Source organism: Falco punctatus, assembly GCF_963210335.1.
Source record: "Falco punctatus genome assembly, chromosome: 4".
Lineage (NCBI taxonomy): Eukaryota > Metazoa > Chordata > Aves > Falconiformes > Falconidae > Falco > Falco punctatus.
The window spans coordinates 74,375,772-74,396,606 of record NC_137583.1 but is presented as its reverse complement, the minus strand read 5'-3'; the positions used below and the strand labels follow the sequence as shown (position 1 = coordinate 74,396,606).

General features: G+C 39.2%; 1 protein-coding gene across 16 annotated transcripts in view; it reads right to left on the bottom strand.

Annotated features, from left to right (window-relative positions):
- The window catches only part of ADAM22 (ADAM metallopeptidase domain 22), a 148,010-nt gene that overhangs the window by 39,537 nt on the left and 87,638 nt on the right, over positions 1-20,835 (bottom strand). For all 16 annotated transcript variants that reach the window (XR_013927841.1, XM_080385539.1, XM_080385547.1 and 13 more), the window contains exons 8-17: positions 16,790-16,860; positions 15,468-15,542; positions 13,870-13,941; positions 12,679-12,845; positions 10,669-10,753; positions 10,145-10,235; positions 8,281-8,332; positions 6,336-6,435; positions 2,562-2,633; positions 1,954-2,046 (exon numbers count right to left, since the gene is read on the bottom strand). Coding sequence is in view for 15 of the 16 variants with exons in the window: in XM_080385539.1 (XP_080241665.1) it covers positions 1,954-2,046; positions 2,562-2,633; positions 6,336-6,435; positions 8,281-8,332; positions 10,145-10,235; positions 10,669-10,753; positions 12,679-12,845; positions 13,870-13,941; positions 15,468-15,542; positions 16,790-16,860 (878 nt within the window). In the remaining variant the exon portion in view is untranslated. The remainder of the gene's footprint in view (positions 1-1,953; positions 2,047-2,561; positions 2,634-6,335; positions 6,436-8,280; positions 8,333-10,144; positions 10,236-10,668; positions 10,754-12,678; positions 12,846-13,869; positions 13,942-15,467; positions 15,543-16,789; positions 16,861-20,835) is intronic.

Genomic DNA, 20,835 nt, shown 5'->3' with positions numbered 1-20,835 from the left:
GTGCAAGTGGTATCAGTCTCTGAGACATCCCCTCCCAAGTGCATCAAGTGCAGGGCTGAGCAGGGTAAGTGCTCTCCTGGGACACAGGACCCCTGGAGTTTATCAAACCAGTACTGCAGTGGCTTGCAGCATTATCTTGAGCAGGTCATTGTGCCTTTTTGTGACCATTTAGCTCTTCTTCACAAAACAGGGAGAGTGATCCTGATCTCCCTAGAGATGAAGAACACTGCAAAGCTCTAGGTATAAACACTATGGTTACTACAATGCCCCATTACTGTTGCAGAACAGAAACCATTAATAAATGAACTGAATTCTGTACAGTTTGACACCATTTTTAGGTGAACAGACAATGGAAAATGTACCAGTGACCTAACAGAAGCATTTCAGTTAAAGATTTCAGTGCTGTCTCAAGACCTGTAAAAGCAGGAAGACATCTCATTACCAGCACTTGTTAGTGCTGCTGGTCAAGGATGTACTACAGACCCCTTATTTTTCCTGAAAGGTTTCTTAAGACTGTGATACATTTTGCAGCTCTCTGACTTTTTTTCTGGATCTGCATTCACATACATTTTTTGGGAGACAACTGCTAACTCCACAGCTGGTGTGAACAGGCACATGCCAGTGGAAGAGCTAGTCTCTGGTACTTTTTCTTGGCCTTCAGCTTATCTTTTTCCTACCAGTCTCTGGAAAAATGCAGACAGACAGGAATGTTGTCAGAGACACTACAGGATGCTGGGATATACATTCACCATGTTTTGCTTGCAATTCCTCCTTCACTCCTGCTTTCAGGCAGGATATTACAGGGGAAGGTAACCCCCAACTTTGGAAACTATTATATATGGTCTTTTGATCTGTCCTGATTAACACCTTCTAGGGACATGTGTTTTGCAAAATTCTGCCTTTCTCTTCATTGGCTCACCCTCACCACTCTGTATGCAGATAAACCCTTATCTCATTTGCAAAAATAATGTAGGTACACAGAAGCTTATTTTTTTTCTGATAGTCTTTAATATGGTGCCTATGTGACTTGGATACTTGAACAAAATTCACCCACACTGGCAATCTGCAAAAAGGAATGTGCTTAGGGAAATGTGATCTGTTCCAGCATAATCTGTGCTTTTTCTTTTTTTAACATTAGGATGAGTACAAAGTCAAGAATGTGGTCTGCAGTTATTACTAATGTTCCTCCTAAGGAAATGAAACCCTCAAATGCCCACAGACAAATATAAAAATATCACACATAGTACACAACAGTTTTAATAATATTGATGGTAATTATCATTATTACTAAATGAGTATAAACAACTATTTGAAGTCATATTTAGCTAGGTTCCCTTTACAGACAAGATCTGGCTAAACCTCCTTTCACTATTTACTGATATATCAGGAAGAACGCCTTACAGTTTACACAGGGCTTGATTCCTTTTACTCAATGGGATTTCAGTCAGTCCAAACATAAGGAGACATAGGCAGATCTAACCAAAAGTGAAGGCAGGTGTCTTCTAGATGAACACTTCTCAATAATTCTAACTGCATTTTGTGGTTTTTTTACTATACCCATCTCTCAGGCCCTCTGTGGTATGATTTCCGCGTTCAGTCTCATGGGGCAAATCCAGTGCAACATGCAAGGCATTGGGGGCAGCACATGATTAAGGATGTGCATGTTTAAACAAGGCCATCTAATGAAACCTTGTGGAACTTCAACCTGATTCAAACTTGTCTGAAATCAGAAAGCTTTAATTCACCTCTGCATTTGATCACAGTCCCTGCCCCCAGAAGCCAAGCCTAAAAGACCGAGAATAGCCCCAGACAAACCAGTTTTCAGCCAATTTTAAAAGGTAAGCTTTCAGAAAAGTAATCACAAGGGCTGCAAGGAAAAAGACGTGCTGTGGTGCCTGCAGCCACCTGGATGCATTCCCACCTGGATGCTGCATTGAAGGTCACAGCCCTTACCCTGCACTTCCGACAGCAAAGTCCATTGCTGCACTGGGAGCCTGCCGTCAGGGTGCAAGTACTGCAGCACTCTCCTCCTTCACTGGCACACTCCTGAGGAACACACACACTTGTAATCGAATACATGGAAAAGCAGATAAGCCCCAAGCTCTCTTATTACATCTCATCTTAGCATGCGACCTGAACAGATCTTTAACAAGGCTTTTAGGCACCTGGAGAGAGAAACAGGCATGAACTGTGGGGCGTGAAGGTGCTGTTTCCTATGTAATATAGGAAATATTTTTTCTAACTTCAGTGTCAATCATTAAATACTGACATTTTAGCATTGACCAGAGTCATGTTGCTATCTAGGAAAGTACTTCGACATCTTTTAAGGCCTGATTCTGCACAGGTAGCTATTACTATTACTCTTCAAGAATTTATGTGGTGATAGAATAAAAAAGCTGGCCCACACTGTGTTAAACATGATGGGCAAAGGTAAAAATGATTAAACTTTTGCCACTGGACCTTAGCATTGCCTGTCTTCCCCCACTTAATCTTAATGGCAGTGATGGGCAGCACCAAGTCCTGGAGAATCTAGTTTCTAATTTAAAGTACATTGCACTTACTGCTATCGTCCCACAGTCACACTCTTCTCCATCTTCCACAAAACCATTGCCGCATTCTGGAGGATCCAGAAGCTGTGGGGCAAAATCAGAAATCAAAGGGCATGTCTCTCCTAAGGGAATCATTGTCATATTTACTCTGTACAACATGGGTGTTTTAGCTAGCACTCCAAATGCATTAACTGAAAAACAGTACCCACAACTCAGGGATAAACAGACTAGGAACACCACAAACAAAATGTGCAGAGAACAAACAATGCTGTGAATTAATTCAGCAATACTGTCGAGTCACACAGCATCTGTGCATGAGGGCCATTTTTACAGCAGATTCAGTTAGAGCAGAAGTCATAATAAAAACAAAAGGTGTGACAATAAAGGAAAAAAATTTAAACCAATATGACATTTTCACCATCATCACAGGGGCTGCAATTGCTGCTGTTCAAGAATTCAAGGGATGAAGGCTCTGCCCCAGGTTGAAGCCTGCATTGTAACTTCAGAAGGAATAGTCATAAAAAAATTGCCCTTTGGTAGCATGTGGCTCAGAAATGCAGGGAAAGGGGAGAAGCTGGGTTTCTTCGTCAGTTTTTGTTGTAGTCAGATGCTTTTTCCTTCCCTCTTCCTCTACCACAGTTGAGAACTTTCAGCAGTTTTCCATAAGTCTGTGTGTCACAGGCAAGTGAGAAAGTATAGCTGCTGAGCTTCCTCCCTTTCCTTTCAGCCTCCCCACTAAACTGTAACTTAAAATGTCTGAATTTGTGTATTTGCAGTAGTATTTTTATTTCCCAGAGGCAAGATTCATTTACCAATTTTTACACAGGAACCACGTGATGCTCTCTGCTAATGGACATTTATACTCTGTTCTTTCCAGTTTCATTGTTTTCCTAAAATGTCTAAATGTAATTCTTCAAAAATAAACTATTCTTTTTCCTTTGGCCACAAGAAAACTTAACAGTAGCTTTTTATTACATAAATGAGAAAAGCATATAGGTGTGTCAAGACTAAAGTTTTGCGGATTTTTCTCCAGTTAAACTAGGATCATTCCAGAAACCACTCTGCTTATGAGCCATCTGCACAAGGACATTGCTTATGGTGTAGAGCACATTTCTCTCCAGCTGCTGCCTTTCTACCAGTAGCCCACAGGATGGAGCATCACCCCATGTACTTCACTGTGCCACAAACCAGCCTGAGGGCTGTGGCACAGACTGACCTGCTATTATTAGATCCCCCTATTAAAATGGAAATTTGACTGCAGCATGAAATGCATATATAGGATTTAACATTAAATGTAATCAAGCAGTTGTCTTCTAGAATTATTAAAGAGTTGTTAAAACTGCTTGTTTCCTACATATTTTTCCAGATAACTCCTTCAGTATCTCTAGGTGTCCTGCACAATGCAGACAAGTAGATGGCAGTAGCACAGGGTTCTGCCTTAAAACATTGAGTCCATCTGCTGCAATATATAGGGACAGTTAAATATGAAATGGAAGAAAAAAAAATCATGAAAAGCAAATCCAATACCTTTTCCCAAAAAATCATGCAATTAATCCATTCATTTGAAAAAAGCATACGGCCAGTCTGCTCCAGCAGTCACTGATGTAATTTTTGGGTTCACAGCTGATCTTATGGTGAAGCACTGTCAAACACTGCACCTTGTCACATCAGTTTTCCTTTATCTCATATTTCTTGAAAAGCACAAGTAAGTTTGTTTTTCACCGCCCTTGCTAGGAAACACATGTGTTTGACAGCCTTGTGAATTAGGCAGACATCCACTGACAATAATTTTAAACCAACACAAACAACAATACATAAACAAGTCTAAATCACTCTGGCTTCCACATCTAACTTTCACATTTCAACCTGCCATTGGAAAAAACTGTAACTGCTGCCAATCTAGACTGAGATGGGTGTAATTGTTTTTTTTTCTCCAAGTGACAGATATGCAAATGAACCTAATCACCGAAACAAGCCCAACTAAGACACATTACACTGTGGAAACAATTCACTCAGCAATGAAATAAAGCCACTGATATTTCTTGGTAAAAAACAAATTTCCAAGATGCAGATGCATTTTAAAGAATGAAATTCTTACATCTTATTAACGAATTACAGTGCTTTCTCTCCACTTTCAATAACACAATCTTCCATGAAAAGGAGGTCTTTGAGAAATAAGCAGATTCGGCTTAACCAGATTTGATGCCTTCTCTTCCCCCCTCTCTAACATTTATTAAAATTCTGTAGTTGTTGGAAGATGCAGTTTTTCCTCAGCTGCTCCAGAGGAATATGCATCACTCCAGAATTGACTTTCTCTTTTACAACTGTGACCACCTCAGCTATGAAGTCTTTTTTCCACATTGGACTGTCTTTCTGCCTTAGCCTCTTTCCTTTGCTTCCTCCTTAAATAGAGGGTAACATTAAACATATATAGAAAAGAGTCAAAATCATTATCCTGATTAATTTACATTTTAACACATGCTTCAGTAAATGCAGCAGGAATACACCTAAACCCGTCTGCAAATCCTCCATTGTTGAAGTGCATGAGTTTCTTTAGCCTTGTTTTGTATTTATCTCCCTTAAATGTCTCAGTTAATCATTCCATACTCTTTGCATCCTTCACATTAATACAAGCGTTTAGCAGGCCAACACTGAGACAAAAGAAGCTAAGAAAAGGCAAATACTGCCTCAAGAGATATTCCCTACTTCTCCTGATTTGCAGGACTCATACAGCAAGACCTCTGATTTCATACTTTAGAGGCAAATTCGGAGGGGGTTAGTCAGTCATTTAAGTGGGTCCCAATGCTTTTGTAGCCCTCCTGCCTCCAAGCCTTTAGGGAGCTAACGCACCCTGCTAGATGAGGCAAGGTGGACAGGGGCCCGCAGGGATCCACCAGCCCTCCCCATCTAGGGGGCTACCCAGCACAAGGCAGGGCTGTGCAGAGCAGCATGTGTTGGCGTGGAAGGAGCTAACACAGGGCTACGACGAGCACTTCTCTCCAGCCACGTTTCTCCCACAGCACATGCAGTTCAGGGGATGACAGACCCTTTTGACAGAGATGATGTGGGTAGCGTCTGGGGAATGAGAGTGTGACAGGCACTCAGCAGCCATGGGCTCTCCTAATGTCTGTCCCTTTACTCCTCGGGGCTTTCTCTACCGCTCTGCCTCTTCCGGCTTTAGAAAAACTAGTCCCAGTTTTCCAACTCTTTTCTGAGAGCCACTGTAAAAACTTTGTCTTCTCCAAACAGGGAGAATATCACAACCACTTGTAACTGCTGGTGCCTGCAAAGCTGCTGGGCTGCATGGCAGCGCACCCCTTGCAGAGGCTCTAGGAGCCTACCTTCATCTTGGGACAGATGTGAAATAAAAGCATTCTTACTTCAGCTTCCAGAGATTTGTACCAAAAGGCATCAGTTCAAACAAATTAGAATTCAAGCTGTGCAAAAATTTACCAAGACACTTGCAACCTCAGCAAGTAAGTTCAGCAACACATTGTATTTACAATATTCAGAACAAATCGCATGAGGGATGGTTCTAGATCAAAGCCTGTGGGAACTGTTGGACATAAAACCACTTATTACAAATTTATTTAAATATAATTTCCAAACCACTATGAACCAAAATCAGCTACTTCACTCCTATGTCACCAGAAAATTTAGAACTTAGAGAGAAGCAGAAATATCAAAATTACAGGCGTTATCTTTTCCAAAAATTTCCATTCTTCTCAGTTTCATCTAAATTAGAAATACAATAGAAATAATACTCAATATTAAAGTAATGCTTACTTTGGTTGGTTTATTGAAAAGGCATGCTCCACCTCCGTTGTTTAAAAATTCATGATACTCTTCAATATCACACTTGGAGAACTTGCTTGGAAGATAATACCTGCACAGAGATAAGGTGGCAGGATTACTTCTACAGTGCTTTTTACACTGTATTTTCTTTTTTCAAAAAGTACAAAAACACACTGTTCAGAATCAGAGTGACTATCTCCCTGTAACCCTATCTAATTTGTTAAGTATTTTAGTAAATGACAATGAACTTTCAACAATGACACAGAGCTCATGAAAAGTAAGAGGTCTAAAACATTTTACTAACTTATTTCATGCCAAATACCAGAAATCTGAGTACACAGTGTGTAGTTCTCAAAAGCACGACCTGTTCCACTAACGGGCTTGATATCAGAAATACATTTATTTCTTCCTGTACATACTGCAGGAGACAAATATTGCTTATAGTTCATTTCCTTCTTAGATGAAATTGCTCTCTTGGCCCACAGAATTTTTATATAATAGATTTATACCACTATAAAACATGCTGCTAACATTTTGCCTTCCCTCTCTCATGTGCCCTATTGAACAAATTTTATTCGAGTTCAGAGTGACAACCTAAGGCAAAGTGCACCACCTAAAAACAATTTCATTCAAAGAATCTTTGCATGGATCCTTTCCACAGGGAAAGAATTTTTCCCAAAGTAACTTAAGTCATCTTTATATTTAGGTCCTTAGTCATGAAAGTACTTATGCTTCAAGCAGATTTGGGAGTCTCAAGGGCTTTCCTGTATCAGCATATCACTGAATAACAAAATATTAGCAGAAGTGCTACACAAAGTAATCCGGCATTGCCAAGAGTGATGGCTTGCAAAACATAAATGGGCATTTTCCATCTCTACTGTTATGATTTAGGTCTAAAGACTACAATGAATATGGGATTCACCTACCTTCATCAATAAGCTAGGTAAATACAAGCTTTTTTTGTGTACCTAATTACTTGAAAGGTTTGGACTTCAGATAAAGTATTTAAAGACCATTAGATAAGTAATCCCTTTTACAAGCATCAAGAATCAAGAATGTTAGAAAGTTGACTTTCTAACAAAGTAAAAATCAGAAAAATGCTACCTAGTATGTTTTTAGGTAGACGAGGTGAAAAAGGCACATATTCATACTTCCAAAGAGCTTTGAATAAAATATGTTTCTTTTTTCAAAGTTGTTCTGACCACAAAGATGTGAAAATTTGCAGGTCAGTTTGAAATTAATTTAAAAATCTGGAGCACTGTCCATACGTAAAACTAGACTACATTTAATTCATATACATGACAAAAGACAGGCCTTCAATATGAAGAATTAAGGTCTGAATGCACATGTTAGAAAGCATCAGATTTCATCTACCAGGAAAAACTTGCTGATTCACTAGACATTAAATTAAATCTCTCCAGTGACATTACACGTAGGTATAAGCATCCTCAACCTCCAACGGGAGCAGTTTTTCTAATGCTATCACACAAACTGAGGAGTAAAAAATGATAGATATATATTAAAGGAATCCAACAGAAACACTGAAAATAAGACATACTTAAGTAATTTGATAATAGGATTTCAAAGAAGTAGGATGTGTCACTGTTTGCTCCCACAATTCAATAGAAAACTTGCAGGAGAAAAGAAGCTAAGCATTCTTCGTTCTTTGCAATGACCCAGCTTGGGTTTTGAGCCCTGTGCTTCGTGAGTTAAATGAACAGTCTCCAAAAATCCTCACATATCCTTCCATTAACTCACTTAGTCTCACATTCCTTTGAAAGTATCTTTTCTATATATGTTATACAGCTAATACCTTACTTTCTGAGAAATGATTCACAGAAAATATTCTGCTGAAGCACAAAAGGCAAATGTTTTCACACCTTTCTTTTATGTCATTGTATGAAGGACATGACTTTCTTCTAGTGAAATGCCTTACCCCATGTCTCCCATTATGCATCCAGACCACGTATCCTCACACTTACACTCACCTGATAACAACAATAAAAAAAATTACATCATGAGTTTTGTGAGTCCAAAATAACACATTTCTTTTCACAAAAAACCACACTATAGTAAATTCCATTTCATATTTAAATACAGGTTGAGAATGTGCTGGTTTATTCCACACCTTAATTTAAGTGTATCAGGGCATGCCAACAAACTTTCTTTCAAAAATTATACATGATATGCAATCCTGAGATTTGAAAAATATGTCCTGTTTTTCTCTCCTCTTAAAGTGAAGTTAGAGGAAATGGCAGTGTCAGCCTGCAGCACTTGCAAATCATGAGTCAGCTCTTCTGCCTTCTCCTGTGTCATGGTATTTGATTCCCAAATTTTCAGAGTAAAAAAAAAAAAAAAAGAATAATTTTAACCCTTCTTGTAATTTTTTAGTTCTCCTCTTCAGTTATGCTAATGTGAATGGGGAAATCTTCACTTGGGGAGGGGGGGGGGGGGGGGGGGGCGGACACGGACGACCCAAACCAACAATAATGTACACAAAAACACATAAAATGGTCAGTAAACACAAGCCAGTACAGCACGATCTAGCAGCTTCTTCCACTCTCCCTCCCTTCCCTGCCTGCCTCCCTTCCCCATGCAACTCCCCAGCAGGCAGAGGGCAGCCCTCCCTTCTGCCTGGGATTGCTTTGCTCTGGTCACAGCCCTCCGCTTTCAAAAATGTGTCTTGTGCCTATTTATGTACATATGCTTTGTATGTATACTTTCTCTTTCTGCAATCTTCCTTACTGTAACACATGAATATCAGTTTGCTTCCATTTTAAAAGTACAATTAAAAAGGAAATGAGGCTCTGTCCAACAGCTGCATTCTCCTCCCTCCCCACCAAAAGTGTCCTGCTCCTCTCCTCAGCTATGGGAAAGGGAAGCGGAATCACCATTGACAATTTTCACTTTTACCATGCCCCTATAGCAGGTTCATAGTATGCAGCTGGAACATGAAAAGTGAACATGTCAGTAGCATAGAGCATCCATCCTGCATTTCTGAAGATTTTTCAAAATAAAGTTACATAAACTGCAAAAACCTTTACATGTAGATATATCTCTGCATTATATACTGTCTTTACAATGCCTGAAAACAAAGTTCACCTAAGCAGAGTTCTAATACTCAATAATTTATTTTTTTAATGTAAGCCACATAACTACACATGATCCAAAAACTCCAATTCATCATCTAAATTGTTTCAAAACTTTATTATTATTTTAATCATATCAAGCTGGGACTTCATATAACATGGAAGCAGGGAGGGTGAGGTGCCTGCTGAGCGGGGGACGGGGCAGAGGTCTGAATTAAAACATTGCAGGTAAATAGGGGTTACTAAGAAGCTGAATGCCAACGTTACATAAAAGAAATGTTAGCAGGAGGCAAATACAGGTAATTTGGGTAATCTGCAAGAGGAATTAAATCAAGGCAAGAAGGGAAAAAAATTTTTTGTCAAAACCATCCTGCGTAACGGGATTGAGGCAGCTCCTCGACAACCCCAGGTCTAATAACATGTTTCTACCTTTGTGCCATAAGAAAGCAGCCATTCGGCCTGTGGGTTTGACATCAATCTCCCTGAAATGAATGGAAGTGGCAGACACCTTTATGATTTATTTTTAATGAAATGGTGACGCCAGTGCTGCCAGCAGTTATGGGCAGGAGGGTATTTATCACAAGAAAAATAAAAATATTCCAACATGTGAGAAACATGGGGGAAAAAATACCTATCAGAGACACACTGATAAGATACTCCACTTTTTAAGATTTTTCTCTTGAGACAGAGTGAAAAAGCAAACAACCTTACCACTTAGAAGTTTTCTTCTGTCTGAGAAAATGCCAATGTTTTGGGCCAAGGTCTGTGCCAGGGTAACTGCCATTAAGTCTGGCTTTCCAAACTGAAAGAAACAAGCAAGGTAGGAAGAGTGATCAGTTACATACAGGTATCTCAGATACAAGTGAGGCTTTTCTCATTTCAAGTCAATAAAAGGCAAAATCAGATGCTTGTGTTAGAGTTCTTACTTCAGAGCAGATAGATAATGGACAAGTGAAGAAAACTAAATGCTGGCTTATGGACAAGTTAGGAGCAAGTCTGTTTCTTTCTTGCTGTTGTAGCTGCAAGTATGAATGACAGGATATTGCAGAATCTGCTAAAAAGTGTATTTGAATCCATATCTGACTTTGTTCACTCATCGCTCTTCATTGAAACATCCCTTCTATACAGCTGCACTAAAAGCCTGCATCAGCGAAGAAGCAGCAAGGTATTTTGAGAAACATGTCTGCACAGATAAATTTCCAGCACTTTTTGCTCATACCAGTATCCCCACCTACCTCGTTCACACCTCCACCTTTAAGCAAGGAGCAGATTCCACCAGTGTGGGCTACACCACTTCGACTGCTCTGAAATCGACTCCCCCTTTGACAAAAAGGAAAAGAAAAGAAATTTTACCCTGCTCAGTCCATGAGTTCTGCATCTATCCATCCCAATATTCACCCTTCTGACTTCCTCATGAGAAACCAGCCTTTGTAAATGCTGGTTGCCACCACTACGCAACAAACTATGCAAAAACAAAATGGGAAAGACTGATAACCACACACAAACCTCACATGACAAATTATCTCTTCCTTCTCAGACTACCTAATAGAAGAAATCATAAGAAGAAGGGGACTATTTTGCCAAACCACCTAAATCTCACTAGCCTTTTGTTCGTTGATGTAATATGGCAGCAAGTGACTTCTGGCATGTGCTACAGACAGAGTACAGGAGAGGCCACCATGCTGCCAATGCATGTGGGACTAGTAAAAAGACATGTGTCTAGTTTGATAATGCTGATGTGTTAAAACTCAAAGGGGCATGGATTAATAGCTCTCTGATGCAGAGGTAGGCGAAACTCCCTGGAACTGCTGCTGATCTCATCCAAGGGACAAATGCACTCTGAGCCTAAAAGTAATCATCTCTTCGGTGTTGACTATGTCAGCATGACTGCCAGTTACTGGAGACAAAATATACTCTGCTCCACTTCAGAGTACTGATCTATTCAAGCTGCGCAAATTGTTTTTTTCAAAGGAAAACAGAAAAACATCAAGAAACAATACAACGGGCTAACTGTGCTGAAGGTGGAAGTTCACTTGTAACCACTGTACCATCACACCAGCCAGCCTCACCTCCCAACTGAGCTATCTCTCACTTACAGACACAATTTCAGAAACTGATATTTCTAAACAATCTATGAATGCAATACCTCAGACACCATTGATAGTGGTGTTGTGGATAGCACTGGAACTAGAATTACAGTGGTATCGAGAGTCCCACTCACAGGGCAAGTAAGACCCTCTTTGTCCTAGCCAATTCACAAATATCCATAAGAACAAGACTTCCCCCCAAAGACCTTACAATATCACTAGAGAAGATACATGAAGGACGTGAAAAAAACTGATTCTCATTTTACAGATGAAGAACTGAGACACGGAGAAACCAAAATCTGCAAGCAGATCTTACTACTTCCCTTCATAGCAGAAGTCAACAACAGTAGTTAAGCATGCACAAAAATTCTTAGAGGGTGGATACTGGGGTTGGTATCCTGGCACCCTACCAGAGTCATGTGGAAGTGAGGTGTTCAGATTAAGTTTATTCATATAGGCTCCTACAACAGTCAGCAGAGAGGAATAAGGACTCCAACAGAGCAGTTCGACTGGCCTGACTCATTTAGAACAATTTCAGCCATGAACATCTCCTCTATTTTTATAGATATATTCTATCAATCTTACAAAACAATTAAGATATTTAGAGAAAATTACATTCCTCCCAGCTTATTCTTCTTATAGCACATACCTCTCCAGAAAACAAACTGTTTTGAGGATCTGAAACACTTCAGTAGTCCTGCAGCATGCAAGTCATTCAACAAAGTGAAGCAGGCCATGGTGCTTTTTAAGCAGTAAACCTCACTGGTTTCAAAACCAGTGTTCTGCTTCTAAGTAACACAACGGAGCTGTCCATGCTCTACTGCCAAAGAAGCCAACCTCTGAGGTGGAACCAACCGTGCATCACCTTCTATGTAGCTGCACTTGAGGAGTAGGTAATTGCACAGAATAACCAAGGATTACAGCACATGCAGCTTGGGCTTAGCATTAAAAATTAAAATGAGAGTTAAACCTCTAGTTGCAGTGGCAGGCACTTTGTGTGTTAACTTTTTCCCACCTCCCCATCAGAAACATTATTTTCTGAATTACTGTAGGTTACACACTCAACAGAAAGCAGATGCATCAGCCACTCGTGACAAGCAACTCCCAAGGAAATAAATAAACAAACCCAGTAATAAAACATCACATGAGGTTACGTACGAAAAAAGGTGAACTGCGTCACTTTTCTCTCTGATAAAATCCCTCCTATATTTCATAAACTCACGTAGGGTCACCAAGGGGTTTTCAGATATGGTGAACTTGTTATCAGTAGCCCAGGTTTCCATGGCAACCAATACTATCCTGGTGTTAAGTTGTTCTTTATATATCTAGCACATTAACAGAATGAACAAATATATTATGTCAAATAGAATAAATGTGAGGTTTACCCCTTTTTTGTAATAGCTTGCATTTTTACATAACTAAATATTTAGCTTGTTCCAGCACACTTTAGGTTCTCTGAGGTGATTTTATCTCCCTTAAAACCAACCAACAAACATGAGAAAAAAAGTAAAATCTAAATTTTAGGTCTAGTTCTTCATTCAGCTATCTCAGCCTGCAAAAAAGATCTTTTGCAGGATGCATGCAGGCAGAGATGCATAGAAGAGAGATGGGATTTTTGAAAAATTACTATAGAACCATTCCAAATAGTTCAAAGATTTGGAATTAATGGGTCTTTTATAACATCCAGCTCACCCCAGCAATACACAAGGGCTCTCTTATAGTAGTGATCTATAAAACCACAGCTTTCATCATTACACATCTCTACAGGAGTATTTAACCTTATGGTGGCTGAATCACAAAAAAAAGGGCCATCCTTTCAATGCTGGGGGTTAATACTCCACACCAAATACTATGAATGAGTGGGAACCGCTTTTTCTTTTTTTTTTTTTTCCTAGTAATACTTTTATGGGGTGAGATGCAAGAGCCAGCAGCTCATCCAATTTAGCACAAGCAGTAAATCACAAATATAATCTACATAATCCATCTGTATGCCCCTATTCTAACTTATTTACTAAAATGCACTGTTTCTGGAGAAATTTTAGTGTATTCTAATGTTCTTTGGGTTTCAGGTTGTCAACATAGGGGTCTCATGTTAAAACTGTCACATCTAACGTGCTCTTTAAAACTCAGGCTCAAGGGATTGATCCAGCAGGATGTTTGAAGCCACAAGAAATCTCTAGTGCTTTATGTTAGACAAAGGCTTTATATGTGGCTGACTGTGGTTCTAAATGAAAATTTGTGATCTTCACATATGTTATGATTAGGTATACCATGAACTGACAACTCCTGCATCTATTGGCACGAGAATCATCTCACACATAAAAGAACATTTACTTCAGGGATACTTACTAAATCTGCCATGTTCACAACTGATTTAGCATAGCTGTTTGTATGGCCAACTGACAAGCGGTGCTTTTTACACTGTGAAACAAACACAGAGAAGTTACATACACAGGCTTCAAAAAAAGAAGCTCCATTTCCAAAAAGGTACAAAGTAAAGAGCAACTACATCAACAGTAAAATCCCTGCACAAGGTTCGGTCTCCTGTGCTGAATGGGTTGTTAACAAGCGATAGAAAATCGCTCAGAAATGCACATTACTGGTATACTTTACAACAGCTGCTGTGAGGATTCATTAATTCCTGTTTGGAAATTACTTGAATATCTTTACTCAAAAAATACTATAGGAACAGGAACATAATGTTATTGTCTTCACTATCTTTATTATTGGCAATTTTAAAGTTAATTCCAAATGCCAACACAGAAATTAGCAACACAACTTCCATAGTTGAGATTCCTTTAGGGATGTAAGCCCAAGAGTGCCCGCATCCATGTTTTAGTGGGCAAGAAGTGCCCAGCAACTAGGGAGTGGGAAAGGCATGCTTTCAAGCAGGAATGGGGGGGTGGGGGGGGGGTGGGGCGGTGGGGAATACCAAAAATTACAAAGTTACACTTAGTAAAAAAACCAGGACAGGACTGTGAAGCTCAAAATGGCAGATCCCCTCTCAGTGTTCTCCAGGCTAAACAGGCCCAGGTCTCAGTCTTCCCTCATAAAGGAGATTCTCCAATCCCTCAATCCTCTCCATAGCCCTCCACTGGACCCTCTCCAGCAGTTCCCTGTCCCTCTTGAACTGGGCAGCCCAGCACTGGCCCCAGCACTCCAGGTGCTGCCTCACCAGGGCAGAGCACAGGGGCAGGATCACCTCCCTCGACCTGGTGGCCACACTCCTCCTCATGCACCCCAGGATCCCACTGGCCTTCTTGGCCCCAAGGGCACCCTGCTGGCTCATGGGCACCTTGCTGTCCACCACGGCTCCCAGGTCCTTCTCCACAGAGCTGCTTTCCAGCAGGTCAACCCCTGGCCTGTACTGGTGCGTGGGGTTGTTCCTCCCTTTTCCCATTTGAACGAGCTGGTTTTTCTTCAATACACTAATCTTTATTATGTCTCTTTCCACTGCATTAAAGAGCCTATTTATGTTCTCCCACAGAAAGTATATAAGCTTAACAAAATAATTTTCTCTATATTGATTTGGACGTATCAAAAAAATCTAGTCACTATTAATCTCCCCATTGTCAACAGCTGCTGCACAATTGCAATAACTACATTATTGATTGCTGAGTGACTATAACAAAGATAAGTGCTCAAGAAAGCCAGGAAGAAAATCATCAGCTTAAGTCACGCTGACATTAGTTACTTTATAACACAAAGCTTTAATTTATGACCCTTCTTTCTGATACGCAAGTTGGTTGCAGTCTTGGTGAAATTACCTTGCCAAAATTCAGAAGCAACTTCACCAATGATTAATGAGACTGTAATCTCTTCTCTTAAGGGCATACTGAATTTATTCTGGCCATATATTGTTCTCTATTGTTATCCTTTATGGACCAATTAAGATAATTTGATGTTAATGGTAACTTCTGTAAGATGTTGAAGTGCATCAGTCTTACCATTAAGTGATCATTTACAATCATTAACTCAATGTATTTTGTTTCCTCTTCAACTTTACGTGGAATCTGACGAACCTACAAGAGAACACAACTATAAGAGAGTCTAACAAGTACAGACAGTGTAACTGGCAACTAGAGGTTACTTCAGAAACCAAACTTCCATTGCATACATTTTTCTATTGTCTTAATTCTGGTCTCAGATATTGATGAAACTTCTGGTGCTTAGTTGAATCATTTTGAAAAACTCACCTCCACCAGGACATTATATGACCCTAAACATTGAAATCAAGTCTTTCAACCCATCTAATCCCAAATTTCGGGGGTTTTTTTAAAGAAAGAGAATACTCGGTGGTGCCTATAGCTCTAAAAATTGCATGTGTCAGCTATTTTTTTCCCCACGGAGAAAGGGATCCCTCCTGCATTCTTTATGAAAATTCTCTGTAACAATTCTATTATTTATTCACACACTGTTCAATTCATACAGGGAATGTGGTATCCACCTCTGTGTTACGCTTACTTTGCATTTAGAAACATTTATGATTGTGCTGCTTCATGGTGTCCTTGTTTTCCCGGGTTTTCCAGGAGAGTTATTACATCATTATGACTTAAAAATGCAGAGTAATGGGTAGTTTATAGAAAGCTAGCAAACCACCTGATATAATAAAATAAGACCCTCAAGAATGACTTCCAGAATTTCTCCTATATCTTTCTCACTCATCTTGTGCCTCTGAGAGGCATGCATTAGTTAAGAGATGTTAAAGCCATCTTCCCCCTCCCACTGCTCTCAGTATTTCATTTTTGCCTCCACTGTTCAGTTCCCCTGACCTGGCTCTGTTTTAACCTGTACCATCATTTGAACTCCATTCCTAAAATGCAAAAAAATGATGCAATCTTTCCAGGGTACAGACAAACAACTGCACTTAGTGGCTCCCCCACTTTAATGAACTCTCAGTTTAAAGTATTTATTTTAAATCAAAGTCAAGGGAGATAAAGTAGCTACTTTGCAAACCATAAACGGTTCATTAATTGGGAGTTTCTGATAAAACTCTATATTCAAAATGAGAGAAAACATTTTAGCTACTTTTTCATTTGCAATTTAGCAGTGTTTAACAATTTTATAACTCTTCAGGTAGGCAATGTCCAGGAGAACCCAACAATGTTTTGTCAGCGTTAAGATACCTCTTTTTGTAACAGCTGTATTGACACCAAGGGCTCATGCCAAACCAGCAGTAGCAGCAGGACTCCACCTGGACAAATTAATTCAGCAGACATGAAACAAACTTGACGGCATAGTACTTATGAACAAGCATATTAGCACATACCTGCCTTTTACTTCTTTTGTGTCTCGGCTTTACAACAAACTTCTGTGATGTAGTATTCATTTGCCAGAACTCTAAGCAGAAAACACAGGCAAATACATTGAATGTTTACAAGAATATAGCCCAACCATTAGTGACCTTGATGCCGCGTGACAGTAGCGTGGCATTCTTTGGCACATCAGGTGTACTAACAACTCATTTTCTGAAGTTTCCAGCTAGAAAGGAGGCAATGTTACGGATGCTCCCCAGAAACAGGGTTCTTATCAAAAACTCTTATTAGTGATAATCTCGGTCTGCTGGAACAGATGATCTGTGGGTGTCACGCTTCAGAAAGCGCAGCAGATGTTCTACGCCAAAACTTCACCAACACTGGGCATGTAATATTATTAACACAGCACTTCCATGGAGTGAATCACATTTTCGGGAATTCAGCAGACATTCACACAGCTCTTGCAATAGCTACCTAAATTAATAAGAAGAGCATGGAAGGAAGAATTAATGCTTTAAGACGATTATATTCACAAAGTAAAATATGTTAGAGTTGGGCAAAACCTTAAGAGATTTTGGCAATGCTCGCTATCAATACAATATTCCTCCCTGCTAATCCCACTGTGTCTTTAATTTCTTAAACCTCTAATCATAAGAACCAAGTAGTTTATTCTTTTGCCAAATCCCTTCCACCAAATCTATTACTAGCTGCTCGTGGAAAGGGACACATTATAAACTAAGAAGTTTTATTTGCTCTCACCCTTTTAAATGTCCAAGAAGTATTTTTCCATCTTTAATTTTAGATCCATAGTCCCTGCCTCACTTTTTCCTATACAACATAAATTTTTTTTCCTATACAACATAAATTTCTTTACCTTGTATAAACATGTTTACCATTCACATAACCCCACAAAAGTTCTTTTTTTGAGACACCTATATTAAACATTTGCAGTTACTTATTTTGTAATATGTCTTTTTCCCTTGACTGCATTCCCTCCTTTGTGCTTTCTGCAGCTTTGGACATCCTTTCAGTCTCCAGGAACTGAAAATTGCTTTCAGTATTCCTGCAGAGAAGTAGACAATACTATAGGATCTGCGTAAATTAAGGGACTTCCAGTTCACATACCTTTGTGCACAACTTTTGGTTGTGTTACAAAATCCTGAACAGTTCACTTTCACTGGTGAGTCAACTTAAGTTTCTCACAGCTCCACCTCCCACCTGCTGTACATTAACTCTATAGTTTCTGCATGAGGTTCAAACAACAGGATTAAAACCATTGCTGATAGGAATTTGACAGGGCTGCCATATCAGCAAAACTTTAAAACACAAAGCTGAATTGCCCATCTGACAAAACATTACCAGACATAAGTGCTAATCTTAACCAGGAGTGGCTAGTTACTGGTAACACAAACCAGGAAAGCAAAGCATGACTGACTGGTATTTTCTTGGTTAAATCTTGGACTTAGATGCTGTCAGTTTGGTATGTGAAGTCTGAGGATATCTTTTTATGGAGGGGCCTGGAAAACCATAGGCCCTTTGCTTAAAAATGTTTTCATGGTTACACCAGTGCATTGGTTACACCAGTGCATTTGAGGATTTTCTTTACAAAAAGGACCTAAAATAAATCAAATCAAATCCAGGGTTCCCTATTTATTGCTTAAAGACCTGCAATCTCTAGAGCTCACAATGATGAGAAACTAAATATTGACATTTTTTTAACAAATTTGCTTTTGATTATACTTTGCATATGCTGATTAATTTAGTCTGTGTTCTAATGCTATGCAACTGGCTCTCAACCAGTCATTTTAGGTGTTATATCACGGCTAATGAAACTGGTAAAAATACAACTTTTCAATCAATAAAATAATAATTTACAATATGTATACAGGGTCTCAGATAACTTTACCAGCAAATGTGACCATTTTACCCACCATCGGAAGTCAGTCATCTCTAGAGGGAAATGATGCAGCCATTAACGCAACACATTAACACTGTGCTATAATTCACAAGCTTGATGAATTCATGTAGGGTGCATTTCCAGCCAGGGACCCTCAGGCAAAAGAACATGACCAACAAAATCACAGGAAATGTAGATAGTTGAGAAAGCCTAGGGGGAATTTTGATGAGAACATATTACCTTGAAAAAGTATAATGAGTATTCATAGAATCATCTAGGCTGGAAAAGCACTTTAAGATCATTGAGCCCGGCCGTAAACCTAACACTACCAAGTCCCACTGAACCATGTCCCTAAGTGCCACATCTACACACATCTTCAAGTAATCTCAAAAGAAAAAGACATTTGTTATGCATTATTTAAAAAACATCACCTTCAATAGCACAGTGTTATCTAAGACCATGTCAGGGCACTGTATGTTTCAATACAGTTTGTGAGAAAAAATAGTCTAACTAAATTATGAAGTCAAATGCTCTAAGCATGCCAAGTCATCTATCCAAGCCTTCCTTATTTAAAGTCCTCATTACATTGTCAGACCACTGCAAAGTACAGTACAATTAATTCTTTTCTGGATAGCTTTCTTTTTTTCTTTTTTTTTAATATCCAAGGACTAAAAGAATGTAAAAAGTATGTTGCTATCAAACTGTGGTATATGTGTGTGCTTTTACTATCACTGATATTGAGTAATAATCCCTGTTACATGATTTTTTTTTTCCTTTCTAATATCAATACTGTAGTTAATGATACATCCAGTCCATTCCTAACACAGTGCTGAGTGGAAATCTTAGCTTACACACAGACTCTTTTAAAGAAGAAAATTTTGACATCAAGGAAGATCTCCTCAGGCTGGGCAAATTGATAAATTAGGAGAGTAATAAGGAATGTAAGAAATACTGATGACATAACCTAGCACAGTGCTCGCTACTAATAATAATGATTCTGCTGTAGTACTTAAAAATCAATCACAATAATATTATTAGCTGCAAATACAATTAACTGCAAATCTTGTTTAAAGAAAACAAAAAACAAAAAGTCAAGACAACAGTCAGCACTGTCCAGACTGGCAGGGAGAGGCAGGACCAAGCAGCAACACTGGTGGGGCAGCATGTGCAAGGAGCGAAAGAGAAGGTGGGGCAGGGTATGCAGCAGGTTGAGGGATGAACAATAGGGCACCTGTGGGCACAGGGAGAAGGGTGGGGGAGCAGAAGGTGGTGTGGGCTGCCCTCATCCTCTGGAGCTGCGGCTACGCATGGAGGATGACTTAAAGACAGAGATAAATTGAATAATCACAAAGAAAAATGTTGGCAAACCTAATGAGGATATAACCTATTACATCTATCAAAACTTTCACTGTAAACCTCAGAAAAACCTTTCCAAACAGGCTTACAATAACAAGCATGGGCATGTGGGAAAGCAGGCTGTGAGTTAAAGTTTATTTCTCCATACATGGGATACTAAAACATAAAGCGATAAAAGATTAGCATCTTACCTTGTATAATTAAGACTAGCACTCCACAATTAAATCTTTTAACTTTTTCTACAACGTGGTGATTCTAATTCAATCCAATGGCAACATCTTCCATTATGTCACATGCTGGGCCTTGTACAGCAAAGCCAGCAATTATTTACTTCTTATCTACATTAAAATCGAAACTGCACAAGTGTATCTGGATTTTTATGGGGGGAAAAACCCCAACAAAACAAAAAAAAAACCCTGTAGCTCTATTTTGACAGGTTTTTTGAAAACCAGGAAGCTTTGGTGGAGGTGACACTGGTGGATTATATTTGCAATTAACTGCTTTTCATCATTTAAAAGCAGAAAATAATTTTTTTCTAAAATCTTGAAAACATAAAATTTCACTATTAGGAAACCTGATAGATACCTACTAAGTACCAGTTCTAGCAGTCTCCTACTTTAACAACCTGTGACAGAAGATTCATATTAAACTCAGCAGTGGTTGCAGTATTTCCAACCTTTCAAATGACATATCCTCAAGAAAGTGTGGTAAAAGATGTACTTTATTATTCGGCCTAAAGCTAAATAAAGTGTTGCCATTACACTACCATCTTGACAAGTACAGGGAGTAACCATGGTATGTGTCTAA